Below are 17,526 nucleotides of genomic sequence, written 5' to 3'. Positions count from 1 at the left end.
TGTAAACACTTTTTATGAATGATAATAAACCCACAATCTATGCACGTCATATTATTGAAATAATTAAATTTAATTTATATATCACAAATTATAAGATTTGTAGTTTATATAATTTCATTTAATTTATAATATCACACCAGAAAAAATTCCAAAACTAATTGAATCAATAAATTATTATACATTTTTTAATAATTTTTTTATAGGAAACAAATATATATAATTATATTATAATATTTAATAATATATTAATTATAATATTTGTTTGGATATAGATATTTTTAACGTAAAAAAAAATTCAAAATAGAATGATAGTTTCGAAGTTTTATTTATATTGGTGTATCATAACAAATCTATTAATGCTTGATAGTCGGTAGTTATATTTACCTGCAAATTTATAATTAGATTCAATCTTTGTTATTTCTTATAATTTTTATTAAAAATGTCCAAACATATAAATAATTATATATTTGAAACTCTATTAGGACAAGGCACTTTTGGGTATGTATTTATGTTACATTTTATTTAATTTTTTTATTTTTTTATTCTCGTTTTTAGATCCGTTTATTTAGTACGACGAAAAAAAGATTCTAAACCATTCGTAATTAAAGAACAAATTTTTGATAATGTAAATGCATTACCTTTTAAGGTAAGAAAATTTCTAAAATAAAATAGATTATATTTATATAATAATAATTAATTTAATAATTTAAAAAAATTATATTTTTTTAATGTTTTATTATATGAAAAATTTTCTTTGTATTTGTATTTTATTATGACTAATCAGATACATTTTCTACTTAGAGCATATTAGAAGAAGTGAAATGTTTATACACATTAAGACATCCTAATATAATAGTCTATCATGGAGCTTGGATAGAAGATAATCACTGTTACATTATTATGGAATATGCAACACGATGCACTTTGAAGGATTTATTAAAAACACACGAGACATCACTTAAAGAGGAAGTAAGAACTTAGAAAGCATAAAATATTATTTTTTTCTTCTTCATAACATACTTAATTTAATAAGATATTCAATTTAAATATTTATATAGGATGCATTATATTTATTTTCTCAAATTGTTCTTGGAGTTCATCATATTCATTCTAAAAAGATTCTTCATAGAGATTTAAAACCGGAAAATATCATGTTGACCGGTAGTCGTGGTGATATTATTAAAATCGGAGATTTTGGTGTATCGAAGAGTTTGAAAGAGTATCATTTATTGTAAAAAAAATAAGTTTATAGAATTTATATTAAATTTTTTAAATATAAATGATTTTATATAATACTATTATTATATAGATTAAAAAATCCATCAATTATTTCTTGTGCTGGATCATTTTGTTATATGGCTCCAGAAATGTTGAAAGGTGAATCTTATGATTTTAAATGCGATATATGGAGTATGGGTATTATTCTTTATGAAATGATTGCGAAAAAACATCCCTTTTCCGCTACGGTAATATTCAGTTAAATATATATAAATAATATAATACATTTCAATCGATGTAATTTGTGATTTCATTTCAGTTTTTATAGATATACTTTAATTTTTAGACTTTAACAGAAATTATAAAAAAGGTTTGTGAAGAAAAACCACGACCTCTTCCTAAAGGAACATCATCATCTGTTATTAGTCTCATATCAAAAATGTTGAGAAAACAATCATTTTATCGTCCAAAAACAAATCAATTAGTTTTGAGTCCTTATCTAGTGCCTTTCATTATTCGAATATATTTAAACTTAGGACGTGTTTTGAATACTGCTAATAAGGATAATAAGAATTTTAATCCTGAAATATTTTTAAAATTTTTGAAAGCGCAAAAAACTTTCTTAGTCTAATATATATTTAGATATGATTTATCTTTTTTTAAACATTTACTTTTTTGTTTATATTTGAATAATTATTATATGTAATTTTATATGTATATAATAAATATTTTTTTTATTAAAGTTTAATCATCATTAAATATATTTCTATATATTTTTGTATATTATTATTAATAATATTTAATAATTATTAGTCAATTTAATAGAATAGAATTATTCAAGGGACGGTTATCGAACTCGGTTTCTCTATACTAGGATCAAAAGCGTAACGACAGGAAGCAAAGACCGGAACTGCGGAATACTCGTTTCATTTCATCACATGCACCTTTTGAAAACTGTTCAGTTCGTTTTTAGTTAGAGGAATATCATACTTCTGCGTATATAAATTCAATAAATGTGTTGTTAATTTTTGAAAATCAAAAAAAAAAATATTTGAAGTTAAGAATTAATTTCTCGAGCAATTTAAAGAGCGAAATTTCATATCTTCGTAAAGTAAAATTTAAAATAAATTTAATGTAAAAAATTTTATATTAAAAAAAATTCTGATAAAAAAAATTGATAATACAATATATAAGATAAAAAATTTTTAATTATTTTCGCGATGTAATCGAGAATTTAAGATTTTTTCTAATATCTCAATATTATTTAATTATCTATTATACTTACAAAATGTGGTTGATATTAATATGTTATTGTCTTTATTGGTTGACATGTGCTTCTTCATGGTATCCCGTGAATTCAATGCTTGGAGAACAAATAGATCTTATCACTGGTATAAACAAAAGTTTTATTCCCAATTGGACTAAAAGTGTAGAAAATGAAGAGACAAAGAATGTTTTTGATACTTTTGTTACTAACAATGCCTCAACGCAATTTCCATTTAATTCCATAAATCATGATCGTGAACTCTTGGATGAAGTAGAACGTATTGAACCCAAACATTGGCCAGATATTTTATATACTCGAACAATTGTTTCTTCTACTACAGAGACACCACTATTACGAAACCCATTTTATCCACTTATATTTACTCAAAAAAATTCATCGACGCAAAGGTATTTTATAAAAAAATATATTAAAAAGATTTCTTAAAATTGCATAATTTCAAAATATATCTTTCATTTTAAGATATCCACCAATCGCAGCATCATTACCTACAGTATCAATAGATGAAGTTTTTTGCGATTTTGGATCATTTCCAGCGCAAACACTTTGTGAATGGCAAAATGGTGATAGTATACTAGACTGGGTGGCTGGAACAGGTATGGGTACCAATTGGATGGGTGGTCCATCAAGTGATTATACTACTGGTACTATGGAAGGAGGGTGTGTTTGTTTATAAATATATTTATATATATAATTTAATATTATATTAATTCAAATATAATTTAGATATGCTTTTCTTGAAACATCAAAATTGTTACAAAGAGATGATAAAACAAAAAATCTAGGAGGATTGTTACATAGTCCTCAACTAGGAAGCACTGGAGTTGTTGGAACTTGCATCATGTTTAAGTATAATATGGATGGTCTTAGCATTGCTGGTCTAAGAGTTTTACTTCATGTAGGTGTGGATGAATATTCCATTAAGAAGGAACAAACTGAAGAAATCATTCCAGAAAATACAACCATACCATTTTGTAAACCATTGGAAATTTTTGACGAACGTGTTATTTGGAATGCTCAGTATTATACTTTAGGTGTTTGGCAGCAAACTCAGATGTTATATACTTATCCCGATGTACATTCGGTAATTAGGAATTTTTTCTCGTCCTATTTTTTTATTTGAGAAAAAAGAAATCTTATTATTAATCAAAGTATTGATAAAATTAATAGTATTCAATTCTTTTAATATTAAAAGTATTATGATCATTTCATTAAAATAAGGTATTTGTTTTTAGTTGATCATCGAAGGAATTCCCGTAGATTCTACTGATCCAGCTCGTTTATATAGAGGTTACATAGCTGTAGATGATATAGATTTACAACCAGGGACTTCGTGCATCGGTTTTTGTAATTTTGCTGGTGGATTTTGTGATTGGGCTAATGATGCAGATGATGACTTCGATTGGACAATTGTAAGTTTATCAACAACTGTATATTTTTTATATATAATATAATAATATAAATGTATATACAGAGTCGAGGCAGTGGAAATCCAACAACTGGACCAGCAATGGATAGTTCGACAGATCGATTAACAGCTGGAGGATATGCGTATATAGATTCTTCTTTTCCGCGTCGACCAGGAGACAAAGCTAGACTTGTTAGCACTAGTTTTCCTGCACCAAGTGCTGATACACCTATGTGTATGCACTTCTGGTTTCACATGTTTGGTTCCGGAATCGGTACTTTAAAGCTATTGATGCGTCATTTTCGTAGTTTGGAAGCTCCGTTTCGAGAAATTTGGAGTTTGAACGGGAATGCTGGAAATACATGGTTCATAGCTCAAATTACGATCAGTTCTCTAGATGATTTTCAACTTCTTTTTGAAGCGTCTGTAGGAAACACTGGAATGGGAGATATTGCTATTGACGATATTTCTTTTGCACAAGGATCTTGTCCAGGTAGAAAATTATAAAAAAAAAAAGATTTGATTTAAAATAATAGGATTATAATCGCTTTAAATATTCGTTTATATTCGTTATATATGTATATATATTTATAGCTTTACCTCAAGTTGCTGTACCTATACTACGAGATTGTACTTTCGAAGTTGATGAGTGTGACTGGATCAATTCTCGAGATCCTGATCGAGTGGAATGGGAAAGACTCTCTATACAAGCGCTAAATCTAAGAAATCAACGGAAACCATACAGCAATGGATACATAGTGAATCGAAGAAACGAATATTTTCTTGGTCTAGGTCGTCCAAGAGAAGGATATCGATCATCCGGAGGCGGAACAGCGCAACTTGTTAGTCGAGAAATGAAAAGCAGTGAGGAACCTTTGTGCGTTACCTTTTGGTATTTCATGTTTGAATCTTTTATTGATTCTGCTGGACCAAGTTTAGGTTTGTATCTTATTGTTGATTTCTAATTATCATAATATATTTATAAAAATAATATAAATTTAAAGGAGTACTTCGTGTGTCTATACAAACAATTGAAAAATCTTCAACCGAATCTAGACCAATCTGGCAGTTGTACAATAATCAAGGACCCACGTGGAATTATGCTCAAATCAATATAAATGAAAACGAAAACTTTAACGTAATTTTTGAAGGTACTTGGGGTCCAAATCGTGCCAGCGGTAGCATTGGCATTGATGATATTTCTTTTTATATTGGCAATTGTTCCGGTAAGCTTTACAATGAATATATAATTCTATTTCAAATTAATTGTATTATTATTAAATATATTAATGTTTAGCGAAACCATCTAGTGCATCTGTGAGATCAGAAGACTGTAGCTTCGAAAAAGGATTATGCGGTTGGGAAAATATTACTTCTTCGGAAAACGAACGTACAGTCACGTGGCAGCGTGCATTTCTTACTCATCGTCCAGCTCAATTATTGGATAAAACTTTTGGAGCAACTGGAAATTTTGTTTTCTTTGATATTTTTACTACAAATAAACAATCAACAGATGTACGACTACGATCTCCTATAATACAAACATCGCCTGATGAAGAATCTGTTTGTTTCACTTTTTGGTTCGCTGCTTTTGGTGTTGAGGAATCTACAACACTACAAATTATTAAAATGAATATTGACAAAGAAATTAATAATAATGAAGAAAATAATGAAAAACAACAAGTAAGTGTAAAATTTAAGATAATGTAAATATTAAAAATGTAAATGTTAAAAATTTAAGATCTAAAATTTGATAAAAAATTAATATTTCATTTATTTTATTATTATTATATTATTATTTTAGTTATGGTCATTAACAGCAAAAGGATTTAATAATCCAAGACCTGTATGGACTGCTGCACAAGTAACGATAGATGCTCGTGTACCTTATCGTCTCATTTTAAAAGGAAGTGCTAGCAATGGAGGTTTTGCTATCGATGACATAAAATTTCAGCCTCAAAGTTGTATAAGTAAGATTTTTTTTTTAAGAAAAATGAAATAAACAAATGTATCATATTTTATTATTTTAATTTTACAGTTCGACCTGCTGCTGCTCAACCTAATAATGGAAGTTAAAATATTTTTAATTATAAAAATTCATAATTATTATCTATATTAGAATTATATTTTTATTCTATTTGTTACAAAACTTAAATAGGATAAGCTTTTGTAAATAATAAATACAAAGTTTAATTAAAAAAAAGTAATAATAAATATTTATTTGTTCAAACATATAATATTTATTAAAGAAATCTTTATCAAAGTTTATTTATTTTTTTGGAAAATTGTCTCTTAATTTCAAAAATAACAATACCAAGTGCCACACCTACATTTAAACTATCTATTCCTTTTATTAAAGGTATATTGATGCGAATACTATTTCGTTTTTTTAAGAATTTATAAGAATTAAAATTCAAACCTTCAGTTTCTCCACTTAGAATAATTACAGATTCTTTTTTTGTATAATCTATAGAATAATATGGTATAATAGGAAATTTTAACATAAATTGTCTCATCATTTTTTTATTTTTTGGTATCATTTCTTCCTCTTCATTATTATTATTCTTATCTTCACTATTCAAAATAAATTTTGATTTGAAATCTTCTGGATTAATATCAAATATTTGCAAACTTGACTGAAGTATATCAGATGAATAATAAGATAAAAATTCATCACCAAAATTGCTATCTGTTATAAAAATATTAGAATCTTCAGTAATTAGAGATGGTATTTCATCCCATGTTGGAAATGCAAGAATAGGTAGTTGAAAATGAGTACCAGCTGCACTTCTAAGTACTTTAGGATCCCATAGATCTACACATCCTATAAATATTAAATCTTTATTTATTACAAATTATTTTTTAAAAAATTATTAATATAATTTGATCATAAATCTAAAATCATACCTTTCATTAATATTAATTTCTCACAGCCTACTGCTGCGGCAACTCTCATAATTGAGCCTAAATTTCCTGGCTCTCTTATATTATCACAAATGATAGTAAGTGGTAAAGCATTATTAACAGGAATATTATTATTTACATCTGGAGTTTTAAAAATTCCTATGTAATGAAAAAAAAAATACAAATGGAATCATTTAAATGTTAAATTTAACAATACGAAACATATATATTAAATATTATATATTTAAAATATATAATATTAATACCTAATAATCCAGGAGAAGTACTTAAAGTAGACCATAATTGGATTGTATTATAAGGAACTTTATATAATTTAACTTCTTCAGGAAATTTTAATGATGCTATATTAGTTGGATCATTATAAATTATTACACTTGGAATTGCACCAGATTTTAAGGCATCTGCAATTAGTCTTTGTCCTTCTAAGATTATTTCATTGTTTTTTTCTCTCTTTTTTCGTGACTTTAATTTAGTCATTAAAGATCTAAAACAATTAGAAATTTAAAATAATTTGTTTTATTTTACATCATAATTTTGCAATTTTTTCTAAGATTATAATGGAAAATAAGTAACATACGTTATAATTTTATCATTTTCTTTAAGTTTCATAAATTTATTCTTTTTTACAGTTATTTCAATTTCTTTATTTTTTGTTTCTTGGGAAAGTTTTATTCTTTTTGATTTTCTTGTAGAGACTCTTCTTTGTCTAGAAATTTCTGATTTAGTAGTATTACACTCATAAAGTTCATCTTCGTTAATAATTGCAATTGGTTTTCGGCTAACCCATCTTGCATACGTCCGTGTTATATTTAAATTAAGTATGTTAAATGTTTTCACATATCGAAATGATTGAATATTATTATACATAATATTTAGAAATAACATAATTATTAATGTACTTTAATTATATTTTTATTAATAATTTATATTTACTTTAATAACAATACTAACTACATAATTTTTTATTAATTGCATAAATCACTGAAAAAATATATTTTAATAAAATTCCATAAATATTTTTTAAAATTATATTATGTTCTTTCAAATTATATTCTTTAAAATTAATTATATTATTTATATAAATTAACTTACATATATACGTAATTATTTATTTTTCATTTAAAATGTTCAAAGATAAAAATAATAATGTGAATAGAAAATATGATCTCTCTTAAAATTTCTCAATAAAGATGTAAACCGATAGATGTCGACACTTGTCTTGTCGATAACGTTTTTCTATAGGAGTTATTTATATACACATATACGCACAGTATTATTTAAAATGTTAATTTATTTTATTTTTATTTATTAAGTAAAATAAAATAAAAACTATTAAAATCTATACTATATTATTTTGAAAAAAAATAAATTAAATTTTTACATTGATGAATCTTTTCATTAGTTTTATATAATTCAAATTCCATGTTTGTACATTTACATATATTTATGTAAGTATTTATATATAAATATTAAATTTTGTTTAATGTGTTTATTATTACAATACGATTTTTGTATCAAAATTATTTTATTATAAATAAATTATATTTTTTAAATAAATACTAATAAATACTAATAAATTAACAAATTACAAGATAACTTGAGAAAGAAATAATGTATAATATATGTGATTAAATAAATTATTTTATTATATTAAGTATGAATTTATGTTGGGATAAAGTAATTAATGTAAAAAATTACGAATTTAATTTGCCATGGTTTATTATCATAGTTATATTTTCAACATAACAAATATATATTTTCAACATAACAAAAATATAGTGCAAAATAAAGAATTATAGGACAGGATATTTGAAGCATATTTTCTCTAATTTATTAATTAGAATTTCAAAAATGTAAGGATCTAAGTACCAAATATAATAATTAAATATTAAAATTCAGAGTAAATAAAATAAATCATTAGTGTACATAATTCTTATGAATTTACATTAGAAAAAATCTGATACTTTGATCCATACATCTTTTGTATCTTAAATTAATTCATTTAGTTTACATAAATATACTATTTCTAACATCATTCAAGATATTATGTTCACTTTTTGATAATTTCATATGCATATATGTTTATATGTTGTACTTAAAATACTTAAATATTTAAATAACATAATTTTTATATTAAAATAATAAAATTAAGATAAAAATAGTTTTTAGTCTGTATCTAGAGAGATTTCAACCAGTTTATAGTTTCGGATATTAAGCATTTGCTATTAAAAAATAAATTTGATAAATAATTTATCCTTTGAAATTTGAATTAATAAATGATGAACATAGTATAGTAATATAATAAACATAATTACATATATTTATGTATTTTGATATGCATGTATGTGTGTGTGTATATGTATTCTCTGTTATATATGCAGTATACGCATGTATATTCAAATAGGTGTATACAAGTAAAAAGTATTTATAGTCAAATATTAGAACCACAATTGGTATCAAACTGTTCTATATAATTTCTGAATTTTTTTGGTTTTTGTATCATCATAGGAGCTGAAAGTGATTAATTCTCAGCATAAGATATGAATTAAGCCACATAACCTACTTCATTTTTTATTATACGATTACCAGAAATATTTATATTTATTGTCTTTATGTAATTATAACCCTTAAGTCTTTATTATTGGCTTGAAATTTCTTATAACAAATTAATATAATAAAGATAACTTTTTAAGATTTTTTTTTCAGATTATGTAAAATATTTTTTTTTCTGCAATAATTTGTTATTCTTGATATGTTCATTTAATAAAAATTTGTTAAAAAGTAATACAAATATTTAATACAATGTAATTTTGCAGATAATCGATAGAATGCTTAAGGGTCGAAAGTCAAATCGATTGTACGTATAATCGATGTACATCACAAAGTATATTGAAAGATATATATTCACGGTGCGTTTTCATTTTTTTAAAGAATATTATTTCTACATACAAATATTAATTACTAATATATTACAATATTCTGCACCTCATGTAAAATTGAAATCGCAGCCGCGTCGATTATACGTACAAATTACAAGAATATCTCTTAACAATAATTATTGTCTTCGGTACAGTTCCGTTATGCTTTATTATCTCTTAACTTATAAGTATTATGTATATATATGTATATATATATATATATATATATATATTTATATAATTTTCAAAATATTAGTCTTTCTATTTTATTGTCAAGTTCAAATAAGGCGGAGAAAACCAGAACACAATTGTTTAATTTCATTTCTTTACATTAAATAAAAATATCAATTATATTATTATTTTAATTATTGAATGATTTCATATCCGAAAAATAAAGTTTCTGATGAAAAAAATACTTGATAAATGATTATGTAATAATTGATTTTACTACACTTTAAGTTAATATTCTATTGTCTATTATTATTTTCAAAAAAACTAAATTAATACTAATAATGTAATTCAGATAATAGATTTTTAAATAACTTTTCTGAATTACTTCAATTCTAACTTAATTTTAATTTTATATTAAATATATTTTATATATTTTTTAACAAATATATAAATATATATTATATTAAATAATATATTATATTATAATATATAATATCGTTATATAAAATATTTAAGATTATTATAATGTTTAAATAATATGGTAAAAAAAATATAAATAATTATTCATTTTTTAAATTAAAAATTGAGTGTACTTTTACAATCTTTTCGTTATCTATATTTATATAAATTAAAAAAAAAAGAAAACAATTTATAAAGATATAAAAATTATAATATTATTCTCTGCTTTGCTCACTTAAAAGTCTATTTGTATGAAAAATTTTATATATATATATATAAATACAATATTAAACAACATTATTAATACATTTATTTTATAATTGAAAAAATAAAAACAAATTAGCAATATTCTGCTCGTGTTTTCTCCGCTTAGTGATATGAAGTTACGTCGCCGCTGTAGCGATTTTCAGAGATATAATATTAAATTTATATATCTGGAATATTTTATATAGGCGGCTTGCATGGTAATTAATTAATCTGTGCGAGTTTAAATGAATTAAGAAAATATACATTCTATAGCATTGCCAACTCAAGTCGTTCTTCTTTACGACTTTCCTTCCATTTATTGACTTATATTTATCCGGGCATAAATAATATGTCGAATAAATTGAGGCATCGCAGGGAATAGAGATCCGAAATTCGAGACAGCGAAAGCCCTAAGAGCAATTTTCGAGAACGACGGAGGAGAAACAACGAAAGTGAAAAGCCCTTTCGATAATATTTACTGTTAGTATAAACGCAAATAGTTTGCTTACGTAAATTTTGAGATGTCGAAGATTGCCAAAAAAGCAAATCCGAATCATTTACGTTCTGTCGTATGCGATCATATCAAGAGAACCGATATGTTGGTATCTTTGTTTGTGTGGGAGACATCGATAGTCCTTTGAAATATTAACGCGATAAATATTCGCGAGGCTGGGGTCCATTCCTCTGTAAATAGATTATTATTGTTATGAGAATTTATTTATTATTTAAAATATTATTATAATATTTATGGAAAATTGATATTATTAAATGATAATATTAGAAAAAAATATAATGAAATTTGTTCAATTGTTGTAATCTTATAAGATAACATTATTATTAAAATCTAGAAATTGATATAATCATAATAAAATATATAAAGTGATTGAAATAATTGTATCAATTTAAAAGAAATATTAGAGAAATATTTTATTCTAAAAATAAGTTTCTTCATTAATTTTAATAAATAGGACGCGATAAAGATTTTATTGTCATTTGTTACTCACTGTCCAAATTTGACCATTATTCGATGCATATCGTCCTTGACCAAATTCATAATTAATTTTCGTCGGGATTCCCAGTGTTGATTTTAAATATTGTTTCTGAGATTGTTGAATATTGAAAGGATACTCATTGTTTACAGAATCTTTGAAGGTAGATGTCTTTTCTGCTAGTTCTTCAGCTTTATATTGTTCCTAAAATTGTTAATTAAATAAAGAAAAAAATATCATAGAAAATTCCAAATTAAAAAGAGTATCTTTCAATTTTTTAGCGTTTATCTAACAATGAAAAAAAGTTAAAAGTTATTTGTTTTATCTTTCATTTTTATCCATAAAAATTTATTACTTTAATTTTATGAATAGTTAACATATTACAAATTTTCCGATCTATCTTATCAATCAAGATTTTTTTTATATTTTTGAATAATAAAAGAGTTTTCAATCACTAGATGAATTCTTTCTTACAACATTCATTAAAAAGATATGAAGGAATTTATTTTCAAATATTATAATATTAATTTTTTTTAAGAATTTAATTTAATTAAATAAGAAATTTTAGAAAAAAAAACATTTGTTGAATATAATTTATTTCATTTGTAATATGTTAATATCACTTATTTGATAATTTATTATTCACCTGTAATTCACGGGCCCGTTCAGCACGAAGTAATTCCTTCAAATGTTGAAAACTGCCAGCTTGCGATAAATGAGAGGGACCAACTATTGGGTTAATACGACTTTTCGACAACGGTGGATAAGAATTCATTGTTCCGAAAAAGCGCGGGATTTTATTGAAAAATCGTGGTGAGTGTCGCATTCCATTTCTTAATCTACTTGCTGGTGCTTTATGTACTATTTTTCCATAAATTGGGGCACTACCTCCTGCACGGTTACGCGGTTTTCCCATAAATTTTCCTGCATATCATTATCAAATAGAATAAATAAAATCTATTAGTAAATCTTAATATCTATTAATTGTCTATTAATTGTCGATAATTAAAAATAGTTTTATTTCAGATATAATAATTTTTTATAAAATAAAAAATATATTGTAAATTCAAGATTTTTTTATTAAAAACTTTTTTATTAAAAATTCGACTTTTATAATAGATTAAAATTATAAATCTTTTATAATTTTTTATTATTTTCTTTTAAAGATATATACTTTTTTTTTAATTGGTGATGAGTTTCTTTAATTAATTTTGAACAGTAGTAGTTCAAGTATGAAACAAATCAGGCATTATCCTAGATTATCATCATATCTTGATATCGATTTCATATAATTGTCGAATATATCTTAATATAAATGAATAATCTTAAATGAAAAATAAATATTTAAGAAAAAAATAAGTTATATAAAATGTAATGATCTAATAAAAGAAAAGAAATATATAGTTTTTCAACTTTTTTCATTTTTAATTTTTACAAATTTCTTTTTTATATAAAACTATCTATATTAAATTTCATTCAGCTTTTCGATTAAAAAAATTTTTTGATCTTAATTAAATTTACAATTGCTTACTATATGTTAATGAATACTATACGTTTATGAAAAAATATTTGACCATTTCAAATTTTCTTTATTTAATATCCTGAATTTTTTTTCTATAATTTTTTACTTACAAAATTCTATTATCCTTTTTTCCAAATAAACAGTATAATAATAGCATGGACTATGCACAACTACCATAAAATCTTACCGCGGTAATTAAGATTGGGCTTGGAGTATTCGGAATAAGATTTCCACACGTTATATGAAAATGGATCGGGATAAAGAGAGTATCCGGTAGTAGTTTTAGCAGCTCTGCTTTGTCGTTTAGTGTACCTCCACATTGCCCTCAATTCTTCGCATGTCGGCTCCGTCAGGTCAACGCGCTTCTCGGCAATGTCGCCGGTGTTCCCTGATTGTGCCGAGATCGGATCAATGTATCGTATACCGGTCACGAACGGGGTGCTTGAGTATGCTAACACAAAAGCTGTCCATACGGCCACAGTACGCATTTTCTAGAAAATAAAATATACAAATTCATATTCAAAATTCAAGATGAAAGATGAAAAAAAAAAAATTGTAGATTAATTATTTATTATAGAAAATTTTATCATTACTAGATAACGTCGAAATTTTTATAAAGATTATAAATAGATTGTAGATGTATTGAATAAATGATGTATCGAGGATAATGATATGGCTATTACAATATTTCATTGTATGAATTTGCGTTCATTGTTACAAAAAAATATTGATATATTTAAGATTATGAAATTAACGAGTAACGAAATTATAATTTAAATAACTCTTTTAAGATTTAGATAGAAGAAAAACGATATTAAAATTGAACTTTTAAAATATTTTTTTTACAATATTTCTAAATACTTGCAAAAATTTAATACATATTAAATATTTGAACATTTTTTATGAATTTTTCAGAGAATTATTTTTCGAAAGGGATGTTCTTTCTTTTAAGTCGAATTGTGAAGTATTATATATATTTTCAGTAATTGTATTAATGAAATTCAAAGAGATAAAGATTAATTCCAGAAGTTTTCTCGATTAATGAATTAATGAAAGAGTCCTTAATTGAAATTAAAATATTGGAAATAATTAAATTTTACGTTTCATAAAACTTAATTTCGTAAAAAGGAATTTGTAATTGAATGTCTATTGTCTATTAATCTAAGAAAGTTTTATAATTAACTTACTAATGGCAACTAAATCAATTTTAGCAATCAATTCAATTACGATTAATGATATTTGAGAAAATTCAATATCAAGTTCAATATAAATAAAATTACTCTCATAAATAATATATACTTTAAAAATCTAATAGGAAACTCGTCTAAAAAAAGATTTATTTGATACAATGTTATCAAATTTCTTTTTTCTAATTTTTATTTTCATACTTATAAATTAATATCGTGCTTAATTCTATTTTTTTGCATCAATTATTTAATATTATTATTTAATTATTCTTTTTACATTTAAGATCTTTAAAAAGTATGAATTTTAATTGACTTTGCTCGATAATAATCGACATAATTAAATATAAATTGATTTCTTTATGTCGTCAGATTGTGAGATATTTTCCTTTTCTTCAATATAATCTTACATCTATATCTTTGATTATTTCTAGTTCAATATATAATGGGATATTCAATTAAACAGTATTATTCTGATTCAAAATAATTTTTTATTTCTTGATTTTGATCGTATTTTTTGATCGTATTGTTGTATTGATGTCGTTAATAAAATATATATTTCAATGAGTAAAAATATATTTTTTATTAAATATTAAATTGTTATTTGCTTAATTTATTTCTCAGAATCGATTTGCAAGAATTTAAAATATTTAAAAAAGTACTTAGATAATTTTTAATTAATTTTAACAATTTTATTAATTCTTTATAAATTTTTTTTCAATATAAATACATATTAATATATTTTTTATTACAGATATTATTATAAATTAAAATTATAAAAAACAATTGAATGATTCAAGTGATATTTATTGACAATATATTTAATAATGAAACGTAAAAATTTAAACAAACTACGAAAAAAGATAATAACATTTTACTTAATTTTCTTGGTTATACATATTTTTAATTCTTAAAAAATATGTATGTAAAAGTAAATACAATTTGTATTAAAAATATTAAATATATAATATCTACATAAAGGAAGAATTACTGATTATGTTTTTAAAGAAATAATTACTGAACTGCTTTTCGTTATCATCTCTAACAGCTGTTTCTCGAATCTATCATTACTCTCTTTTCATCAATTTCTCCCTTAATACATACATATCAAATATGACTAATTGAAATGTAAAAGATTGCTTTCTTTTTTGAATTCCAAAATCAATAATAACATGAAAATTTATTTTTCATCCCAGATAATTTTTTATTCCATGAAACGTAGAATAAATTAAAAAGGAAAAAATTTGCAATAATTTAAAAAGAAAAAGAGAATATATAAAAATCGTTTAGGTAACAAATCTTTTTCTAATTATTAACACTTGACAAAGATTAAAATATCGTTTTTAATTTGTAATAAAATTAAATAAAAAATTAAGAAAAGAATGAAATACATACGTAATACTGATCGTTAACGTTGACAGGATATCAATAATCAAGTAACGAAATTATGAAGAACATTTTTCACTAGGAATTTCGATAAATCAAAGGGAGCAGCGAACGAGAGAGCGAGCAAAGAACGAGTCGCATGAATGGAGTCAGCGGACACACGGAGTGGAGAATGAGGGTGAGAGAAAGAGAGAGAGAAACAGAGAGGGTGCCAAGGATGGAAGGAGGTCAAGAGTGGAACGAAGAGAAACTGGTGAATGAACGAGAGTTGGATTCACTAACCTGCCAGTCCACGCAGTCCGGAAACCGAGAAGCAACTGAGAGAGGTGGTATCATCGAGGCAACTATTCGCCTTCCTTTGCTGCCCCCTCTTCCAGTACACACCCCTTCATTCGTTTCAAGCCCCTCTACGCGAGCTCTGTTTAGCCCCCTCTCTCTTTTCTTTTTTCCTTCTCTCTACTTTTTTCTTCATATTCCAAAAGAAACTTTTCGTCAATTCGTAAGCTGTTTCAAAAAATTTCGTTTCTAAAAATTTTTTTAATAACTCTTTATTTTTTTATTTTTTCTTTAGCATTCTTTTTTGTGTGTATACAAATGATAATTTTTGGAAATTATTCTCTCGATATTTTGTCTAATGGATATAATAAAATTGATAATTTAAAATTATTATATAATTATATTATTATATTATATGAAGATAATATATTTTTGATTATTTTTGATCTTTTGGAAATTATTTTTGTATAATAGATTTTTTATTTTTATTTTTTTTCTTTTTCATCCCTTTTTAATTATTTTACTTATATACTATACAAATGACTTTATTAATTATCTATTGAATAATATGAATTTATTGTTCGATATAAAAATAAAATAATTTCATTACATTAAACTATATTCTTTCAATTTTATTAATGCATTGAAATTTCTTAACATATGTAATTATTATAATATTCTATACTAAATATCTTAACTAGATATTTTATTATGATAAAGTAATAAAACAATTAAAAAAGAATTCATTCAATTGTTTTTAATTCAAAAATTTTTAGATATTAGAGCTATTCTAAAGCTAGAGTCATAGATTACGAATAAGCTTATAAGTTCCGGTTCGTCTGCGCAACAAGTTTCTGCCTGGGATTTAAAATCGTTGTAGTCCGTATCCTCAACCTAAATGAGAAATTGCGTCACTGAATTATTCAATTTATTGAAAAATTCATCATCAAACATTTTTTGATCTTTTATTTGACAAAATAAATCAATATCAATATTCTTTTCTTAATTTTTAATAAAATACGTGTATTATAAATTTATACATAAATTGATATCTTAATTTTAATAATAAAATCTTAAATAATTTATCTAATTTAAATATATCTAAATTTATATAAAAAATGTTTTAGTTACTTTCAAAGTATTCGTTTATTTTTTTTTAAATTAATTAATAAAATGAATTATTCACGTGGAAATCTTTGGCTGACTATTATAAGTCTAAACTACTTGATGCTTCAAATAAGTAAGATGAGTTACTGAATAAGTATATGATTTACTGAAACAAATATTTCGCTATTTATTATATTGTTATGAATATATTGTTCATAATTAGACAAAATATAAAGTCAAGACACGAAATAAAAGACAAAGAAACTGGAGGATATTTCGCTATCAACATCGTTCATTTTTTCGTATTTTGATAAAGAATTATTATTGTCTCAAAACAGATAGATCTTATCTGGATGGAATAATCAACATAAAAAATGCCTCTTCTGTTGACAATTTTCGTCGATATAAGTATCAAACGTTTAAATTAATAAA

The 17,526-nt window shown here is 23.9% G+C and overlaps 4 protein-coding genes across 5 annotated transcripts; 2 read left to right on the top strand and 2 right to left on the bottom strand.

The window, feature by feature from the left end:
* The first annotated feature begins 387 nt into the window (after positions 1-387).
* LOC122719413 (serine/threonine-protein kinase Nek5-like) lies at positions 388-1,849 on the top strand. Its single transcript, XM_043945182.1, has 6 exons — positions 388-498; positions 556-646; positions 802-969; positions 1,059-1,231; positions 1,310-1,466; positions 1,565-1,849. Exons 1-6 carry the CDS (start codon positions 440-442, stop codon positions 1,847-1,849), a joined length of 933 nt encoding a protein of 310 aa, XP_043801117.1. The 5' UTR covers positions 388-439.
* A 657-nt stretch (positions 1,850-2,506) lies between these two features.
* On the top strand, positions 2,507-6,144 carry LOC122719399 (MAM and LDL-receptor class A domain-containing protein 1-like). The gene is made up of 10 exons (XM_043945160.1): positions 2,507-2,892; positions 2,966-3,163; positions 3,230-3,587; positions 3,739-3,915; positions 3,978-4,404; positions 4,506-4,850; positions 4,916-5,137; positions 5,209-5,594; positions 5,716-5,881; positions 5,950-6,144. Exons 1-10 carry the CDS (start codon positions 2,507-2,509, stop codon positions 5,985-5,987), a joined length of 2,703 nt encoding a protein of 900 aa, XP_043801095.1. The 3' UTR covers positions 5,988-6,144.
* On the bottom strand, positions 6,028-7,721 carry LOC122719400 (rRNA methyltransferase 3, mitochondrial). The gene is made up of 4 exons (XM_043945161.1): positions 7,414-7,721; positions 7,082-7,320; positions 6,819-6,974; positions 6,028-6,735 (listed from the first exon to the last, which is right to left on the bottom strand). Exons 1-4 carry the CDS (start codon positions 7,719-7,721, stop codon positions 6,170-6,172), a joined length of 1,269 nt encoding a protein of 422 aa, XP_043801096.1. The 3' UTR covers positions 6,028-6,169.
* Positions 7,722-10,577: 2,856 nt separating this feature from the next.
* Positions 10,578-16,292, bottom strand: LOC122719435. Of its 2 annotated transcripts, none has more exons than XM_043945218.1 (5): positions 15,721-16,292; positions 13,329-13,632; positions 12,266-12,543; positions 11,635-11,823; positions 10,578-11,314 (listed from the first exon to the last, which is right to left on the bottom strand). In XM_043945218.1, exons 2-5 carry the CDS (start codon positions 13,627-13,629, stop codon positions 11,276-11,278), a joined length of 807 nt encoding a protein of 268 aa, XP_043801153.1. In that variant the 5' UTR covers positions 13,630-13,632; positions 15,721-16,292; the 3' UTR covers positions 10,578-11,275. The 2 variants fall into 2 exon arrangements, with proteins under 2 accessions (XP_043801153.1, XP_043801154.1); XM_043945219.1 differs by having other exon boundaries at positions 15,994-16,050.
* Positions 16,293-17,526: the final 1,234 nt, after the last annotated feature.

Source organism: Apis laboriosa, unplaced genomic scaffold (genome assembly GCF_014066325.1).
Source record: "Apis laboriosa isolate Shangri-la unplaced genomic scaffold, ASM1406632v1 scaffold78_cov150, whole genome shotgun sequence".
In the NCBI taxonomy this organism is placed as follows: domain Eukaryota; kingdom Metazoa; phylum Arthropoda; class Insecta; order Hymenoptera; family Apidae; genus Apis; species Apis laboriosa.
This window is presented reverse-complemented; position numbering and strand designations above follow the sequence as displayed.

What these genes read in the sequence shown, in the direction of transcription:
- LOC122719413 (XM_043945182.1), top strand. Translation starts at nt 440, where the DNA reads ATGTCCAAACATATAAATAATTATATATTTGAAACTCTATTAGGACAA. An exon ending in TAAATGCATTACCTTTTAAG is followed by an intron (nt 647 to 801) that starts GTAAGAAAATTT and finishes TTTTCTACTTAG; the next exon opens with AGCATATTAGAAGAAGTGAA. An exon ending in AACATCCCTTTTCCGCTACG is followed by an intron (nt 1,467 to 1,564) that starts GTAATATTCAGT and finishes TTTAATTTTTAG; the next exon opens with ACTTTAACAGAAATTATAAA.
- LOC122719399 (XM_043945160.1), top strand. Translation starts at nt 2,507, where the DNA reads ATGTGGTTGATATTAATATGTTATTGTCTTTATTGGTTGACATGTGCT. An exon ending in ATGACTTCGATTGGACAATT is followed by an intron (nt 3,916 to 3,977) that starts GTAAGTTTATCA and finishes ATGTATATACAG; the next exon opens with AGTCGAGGCAGTGGAAATCC. An exon ending in TGCACAAGGATCTTGTCCAG is followed by an intron (nt 4,405 to 4,505) that starts GTAGAAAATTAT and finishes ATATATTTATAG; the next exon opens with CTTTACCTCAAGTTGCTGTA.
- LOC122719400 (XM_043945161.1), bottom strand. Translation starts at nt 7,721, where the DNA reads ATGTTATTTCTAAATATTATGTATAATAATATTCAATCATTTCGATAT. An exon ending in TACTTCTCCTGGATTATTAG is followed by an intron (nt 6,975 to 7,081) that starts GTATTAATATTA and finishes TTCATTACATAG; the next exon opens with GAATTTTTAAAACTCCAGAT. An exon ending in GAAATTAATATTAATGAAAG is followed by an intron (nt 6,736 to 6,818) that starts GTATGATTTTAG and finishes TAATATTTATAG; the next exon opens with GATGTGTAGATCTATGGGAT.
- LOC122719435 (XM_043945219.1), bottom strand. Translation starts at nt 16,047, where the DNA reads ATGATACCACCTCTCTCAGTTGCTTCTCGGTTTCCGGACTGCGTGGAC. An exon ending in AACGGGCCCGTGAATTACAG is followed by an intron (nt 11,824 to 12,265) that starts GTGAATAATAAA and finishes TAACAATTTTAG; the next exon opens with GAACAATATAAAGCTGAAGA. An exon ending in ATAATGGTCAAATTTGGACA is followed by an intron (nt 11,315 to 11,634) that starts GTGAGTAACAAA and finishes ATCTATTTACAG; the next exon opens with AGGAATGGACCCCAGCCTCG.